Source organism: Piliocolobus tephrosceles, chromosome 3 (assembly GCF_002776525.5).
Source record: "Piliocolobus tephrosceles isolate RC106 chromosome 3, ASM277652v3, whole genome shotgun sequence".
Lineage (NCBI taxonomy): Eukaryota > Metazoa > Chordata > Mammalia > Primates > Cercopithecidae > Piliocolobus > Piliocolobus tephrosceles.
The window spans coordinates 177,774,455-177,781,114 of NC_045436.1; the positions used below are offsets into that span (position 1 = coordinate 177,774,455).

General features: G+C 50.3%; 1 protein-coding gene across 2 annotated transcripts in view; it reads right to left on the reverse strand.

Annotated features, from left to right (window-relative positions):
• Window positions 1-855: 855 nt before the first annotated feature.
• Window positions 856-6,660, reverse strand: part of C3H4orf50 (chromosome 3 C4orf50 homolog) — a 60,730-nt gene continuing 54,925 nt past the window's right edge. For both annotated transcript variants that reach the window (XM_026455646.1, XM_026455645.1), the window contains one exon: window positions 856-3,387. In XM_026455646.1, coding sequence (XP_026311431.1) covers window positions 3,142-3,387 — 246 coding nt within the window. In that variant the 3' untranslated portion in view covers window positions 856-3,141. The remainder of the gene's footprint in view (window positions 3,388-6,660) is intronic.

Genomic DNA, 6,660 nt, shown 5'->3' on the forward strand with positions numbered 1-6,660 from the left:
CCTCTCCCAGGCTGATCCCTACTCATCTCCAGGGCTCAACTCAGAGGACACTTCCTCCAGGAAGCCCTCCCTGACTGCTCATTGGTCAGCTGCCCACTCCATGGCCCCTGCGCCTTGTGTTGTCCCTGTTCATGTCACTCTGTCAGAGCAAACTCTAGAGGACAGGAACCTGGAGTGAGACTCCTGTGATTAGATCCCAGGCCTTCACCTGTCCTGACAAGTGCTCAGAGAAGCATCTGCTGAGCAGAACTCCTTTGCGGCTCGAGCAGAAGACCCCCCCAGGAGCACAGGAAAATGAGCCAGGCAGCAGGGAGGGACCTTGCACTAATGCTTCTGCTGCTTGGCCTCAGGCCACACCAACCCTCTCCTCTGATTTGCTTAAAAGCCGAGGTGGGGGCCCCTTTGTGCAGTGGGGGAGGGGTGCATTTACCTTGCAGGGTTTAGGACTCCGCCTCCAGGGAAGTCCACCATTGTTTGCTGACAGTCCGTGTGACAAATCGTTTTCTGCTGCAGAGCCAGACTGGATGTCTGGCTGGTCTCCAGAGGCCTCAAGGTCACTCGTAGAGTCATTCCCTGCCGTGGGGCAGCCTGAGACCAGCTCCTGTGTGCCAAGTTCCGGCCTGAACCCGCTGGGTCACCAGAGCAGGTCCTGCCCTGGAGCATCTGATGGGTGGCAAGGAGTCACTGTGTGCCCTTCCAGGAGCTGGGGTCTACAGACCAGGCAAGGGGAATGCAGAAGTCCGCCATCCTGCACTGTAAAACTGTCCCAGGGAGCCACGGCACAAAGCTTGAGCCGACCCAAAGTGCTAGATAGACCCAGATGGGAATTGACGGCCTGAGAGAATAAGCGGCTTCTGCCTTGGAAACATGATTTATTAGGGAATCGTTGAGTTCAGCTGCAAAGGTCATCTTGGCTTACTTTAATGGATTTCCTGGGTTGCCCTTCTGCCCAGGCCCAGCACGTGAGTGCAGCAGTGGGGAGCATGAAGTGACAAGACGCCGGACGTCTGAGCTCCCGGGAGTCCTGGAGACCAGATGTGGTGGCACCACGCTGCATCTCGCTGGCTCAGCAAGGGCTCAGCTGGCTGTCCTCAACTGTACTGGGTTTCTGTCCTCTCTCCGTCATGTTCCTGATGCTCAAAGCTAATGACGTTGTCCCAGAATACAGAGGAGGTAGAAGGCGGATCACCAAACCAGCGCTACAGGTCACTTCCTGCTTGGAAATTATAGGGAAGCCCTGGGGTGGTCGAACGGACAAAGGGATCACCGCAGTGGTTTTCAATCTGGGGATTCCTTGAGGGGTGGTAATGGGGCCACAGGGTCTCCAGGGGGGATCCCCGAAAACCTAGGTGGACAGCATCATCTTTACTTCTTCCCCAGCAGCATCTAGCCAGACACTCGCACAGCAGTCACTAAATGCATATTGAATAAATAAACAGACAGATCTGTGGGTAAATCAATCCAGGAATAGATGGATGAATGTGCTAACCCATCAGAAAACCCCATAAACGAATTTAAAGGGTGGAACTCGATGTGCTGAGGCTGCCTTTCTTACGTCTCAATGGCGCCCCAATTTTCCTCAAAATAAAACCCACTAGTTTCTATAATTGTACAACATAAGTCAAATGAGATGTTAACATCAAGGGAAGCCCAGGGAGGAGCCTGTGGGAACTTCGTGTAATTTTCATTTCAAAACAAAAAGCTAACCCACGTTAAAATAAATCTACGCACTTTGACACTTCCTGGGGAGCCCTCAGTTCCTTGTCCTTGTCCTTGTTTGTCCTTCCAGGAAGGGACGCCACTTCCAGGAGGGGACAGCCACTTCCAGGAGGGGACAGAATTGGAGAGGTAGTGGCTTTGGCCTTTTCCTTAAGCCCCTCCTTGGCCCCTTCCCAAAGAAAGAGGTGGCATCTCTGGTGGGTGAGTCCGGGTCAGGGTCTGGTGTGTGTCATCCAAGTCCCCCGGACTCTCTTTTTGGGGGGGCTGCCCTCAGGATGGAAGTGCTCTTCTCCTGGGTCACCCACCTGATTCGGGGCATGAGTCTTTGTTCTCGGGGGAAGGAAGGGGTGCTGGATGGGAACGAGGCAGTGACTGCTTGTAGCTGGCTTGACAAGCGCATGCTTTGCCCACTTCCCCTCCAGGGGCACATCCGCAGTTCAGTTTTATGCCTCAGGGCCTTTGCACATGCGTTCCCTCATATGGCAGCACCCTTCCCACCTCACCCACGGACGCTGCTCAGCCATTCCTTTGTGGCTGACTTCCAATTCTCCCGAGCCAAGTAGAATTGACCCTTGCCTTCATCCTGTCGCTCAGGGCACAGGTGACACTTGTGCTGATTTACTCACAGGAGTATCTCTCCCATTGTGCCGTGAGGTCCCCAGCACTGGGATCAACACTGACTCATCTCTTCTCCTTCATACCACATTGCCTGGCATCCCGTGGATATCGACAGACATTTTTGGAGTGAATGGACTGATTAGGAAGTTCTGGTTAGTTTTAATGTTTTTAAATGTGAAATATGTAATGATTTAAGTTAGGGATTTCACTTAGTAGACAAAAAAATCCTTTAAAACATGGGAAGGACCCCAGGGGCAGAAAAATCACAAAACAATTCTCCATGGCTGATCATGGAGCTGTTCAGAGCTGTGAGATCCATCCTGGGCTCTCGGCCTCAGCATTGGTGAACCTCGGGCTGTAATTCTTCGCCGTAGGAGGCTGGCCTGGGTATTGTAGGATGTTTCATAGCATCCCTGGCCTCTACCCACCAGATGCCAGTAGCAGCGTCCCAGCTGTGACAACCCAAAATGTCTCCAGACATGGCCGGATTTTCCCTGAGGGCTGAAACAGCACCCAGTTGAGAACCTCTGGGCCAATCATTCAATAGGCTTTGGTACAGTAAATATTTCCTCTGCTGCCTTGACACTGCCAAAGCCAAACTCCTCAGAATTTGCCAGGCACAGGCCAGCATTTCTCTCAGGCTCTGACATTGAACACAAAATCCCTAAGCCGAAGGCAAAACCACTTGCCACTAAATGAGGACTTTGATTGCTACCAATTTCTTAAAGCACTCTCTGAAGGTTCTGCTTCAAATATTTATGGAGTCTATGAAATGACTCCGGAGAATGGGTGGCCCTATTACATTTATAACTCCAGCGGTGATTTATGGACCTGGGAATTGCTGCAAATGCTTTGTCTAAGCTCTTGGTGAAAAGCCAGGATCCTCGCTGGGCTCAGGAGCTCGGAGGGTACTGGGACGTTATCGGCTTGGAGGGCAGGACGGGGCATTCCGCCTTTTTCTTGCAGACGTTGTGCGGAGAGTCCTGGTTCCACAGTGACCGCTGCCGGGCACGTTCCAGGATCAAGCGTGGACACCAAGGACAGAGGGAGCTGCAGGCAACAGGACAGTGAAATGGTCTCTGTGTCCAAATGTTTGTAAAAGCCCCTCCGTTCACACATTTAATTAAAGGAAGAGACGACAAGGATAGCTAACAGTTACGGGGCACTTTCTGTGCCTGGCACCAAATACTCTTCACACATTGGCTCACTTCCTTTGGTGACAGTTCAGTGAGACACACGCTGTCCTCACTATGTTCTGGGTCAGAAAATGAGACTGGGGCAGCGTGAGACTCCCCCTCCACGTCATGCAGCAGGTGCCTGACAATACAGTCAAGAGTCTTGTAGAGTGGATGTCCTCTATAAATTTTCTATTTCCCAGTGACAAGAGAAAGTGACCTTCCCTTGAAAGAGGAACTAATGTCTTGCTGGTTGCAAACCTCATGCCCAGCACGTCTCAGGGCTTTCCCCAAATGTGCCATCTTACTTGCCTTCACTTAGTTCCCCCAACAAGCTATCATCAGGCCCACTTTATAGATGAAAACCCACTTAACAGTTTAAGAGATTCTAAATGCCTTCACTAAATGTATTAGCTATGAAGTGGCTGGCTCAGAGTTCAAAGCCAAGCGCATCTGATTTCAAATCTCTGCTCTTTCTACATCTCCTTTCCAGTCACTATTGTACCTGTGATTCCTTCACGACCAGCATCTCACACCTCTCAGGCACCTTTCCTGCAAATGACAGGAAGGACCGCCTCACCAGGTAACATGTGAGTCCTGCTAATGCCTCTTCTCCTTCCTCTAAAGGGTGTGTCAGGTGTGTCTGCACCTTGCCAGACAAATCTGCAGAATGGAGCCAACTTCTTCACCAGTCCCAGGAGGCAAGAGCAGCCGCAGGTTTGCAATGTGCAGGGCCTTCTGCCTTGCCAGTGGAAGACGGCTGAAGAAGAGGCTGGACAGCAGAGGCAGGGAATCGGCGATCACTATGTGGCAAGCCTGACCTTGTCCCTGCCCTCAAAGCACTTCCAATCCAGTGGGAGAGGCAGACACATAAACTCGATATTATGCTGCAGTGTTCAAGCCCACAGGTGTTGATGAAGCCTCCAGGACAGAAGTGACGACTGCACACTGAAGATCTGGGAAGGCCTCATGGAGGTAGTGTCTGAGCTCGGCTTTTGGGGAGGAGCAGGATTCTGTTATGTGTTTAAAACGCAAGGTCATTCTGGGCTGACTAATGTGTGCATAGGAGTCTGGACTCCATCTTATAATAATAATAATGATAGCCGGGCTGGCTCATGCCTGTAATCCCAGCACTTTGGGAGGCTGAGGTGGGTGGCTCACCTGAGGTCAGGAGTTCGAGACCACCCTGGTCAACATGGTAAAACCCTGTCTCTACTAAAAATACAAAAATTAGCTGGGTATGGTGGTGCACGCCTGTAATCTCAGCTACTCAAAAGGCTGAGGCAGGAGAACCACTCAAAGCTGGGAGGCAGAGGTTGCAGTGAGCCGAGATCGTGCCTCTGCACTCCAGCCTGGGCAACAGAGGGAGAATCCATCTCAAAATAATAATAATGATGATGATGATGATAGTTTAAGCCACATGAAACTACTGTTTTTGAAGGAAAGAGTAGTATTTTGGCAATTTCCTAGGGTTCGATCTACAACAGTGAAAATTTACTGAGTTCTTACGATGTATCATTCCAAGTGCTTTCCATGTATTGATTCATTGCATCTTTACAAAATACCAAGGAGATAAGTGCTATTATTATTATCCCATCATACAGATGAAGCAACAGAAGCCCAGAGAGGTGAAGTGATGTGCCCAAGGCCACACAGCTAATAGGAGCCTGCTGCAAGATTTGAACTCAGGCCATATGGCTCTCAAGCCTTCATGATCCCCCACCACAGGAAGAGCTGAACCCCGGGATGCAGTGTTGGATCTTCAGTGGGTGAGTGATGGGATGAGGCTAATGTTACAGAGGGCTAAACATTTCCTCACTCACTCAAGATTTGTCAGCCTTTTCAGGACACGTTTGTGTACTCTTAAGCTCTCTTCTCCTTTTTTCGCTAAGCTCAACCATGCAGTAACAGAATTGTGTGACGTGACAAATTTAGTTACTGCCCTTCAAAACTCCATGCCTCATTTTCCTTGTAGATCACGAATCTCCTGGTGTCATTATTTAACAAGTTTGTTTTCAGCATGAGAAGCTCTTCCCCAAAACCAGCCCAGATACGTGGCTTGCAGGCTGTTTTTGCCCAAGGCAAGGAGCTGTGTTCCCAGATGCTCATGATGACTGGACAGAACCAAGACTGCAGCAAAAATGCAGTGCTGAGAACCAGGAGCAGGTGCCGTGCGCCTTCCAGAGAAAGAGCCTGATGGCCCCTGTCTCTGGCTAACTACTCACCCAACAAGTGCTCCTGAAGGCCTCCTGCGGGCCAGGTACCGTGCAAAGCATGGGGAAAACGTTTAAATGGACATTCTGCCATCTTGCTGCAAAGAAACAGAAGTGCCCTATGGACTTGAAATGATTTCTAACAGAGGAAATCGTTTCAAGTCCACGGCATTCCCAGTCCAGTGGGATTCTGTGTTTGTGGTGATGACTTTGAAGAAAGCTGAAGAACACCTGACAAACTTGGAACCATAAGGGTGTTAAGATGCGTTTTTGGTTTATCCGTTCATGCAACATGTTACTTCACCTCTTTCCTCAGAAGCTTTGCTACAGGTTTCTGGCCAGTATCACCGAGAGCGGACACTGGAGAGTTTGTTCTCACACTGAGCTCCAGATTGGAACTTTGAGGGAGGGAGGAGGGGACTGCTCGTCTCCCCCAGCCCCGCCCCACCCAGGCCATGCACCATCTGGCCACGTGACGATCAGAGGGTCAGCTCCAGAACAAGGCGCCCTGGGTTGGGAGCCCAGCCCAGCGGCTTATGAGCTGGGTGGACTTTGCCCCCTCTGTGCCTCACCTTTTCTCACAGGTAAAGTGGAGCTGATGCTGATATCTGTTTGGTGAGCCCTTTGTGGGACTGCATGAGCCAATGCCGGCACAGTAAGATTTGGGTGCGTTTTCTGTTTCGCTGCTGTTGCTATCACTGTCGTCATTATCCTCTTCTCATCTCCTCTCTACCTCGTCATACTTCATGCTCCAGCGATGTTGCTTGCCATGTCTCCAAATGCCCCATGGGCACTCACCCTCCCATCTCTTTGCAACTGTTCCCTTCACCTAAAATGTTTTCTTCTTTTTCCTCTTTCTTTCTTTTCCTTTCTTTCTCTTTCTTTCTTTCTTTCTTTCTTTCTTTCTTTCTTTCTTTCTTTCTTTCTTTCTTTCT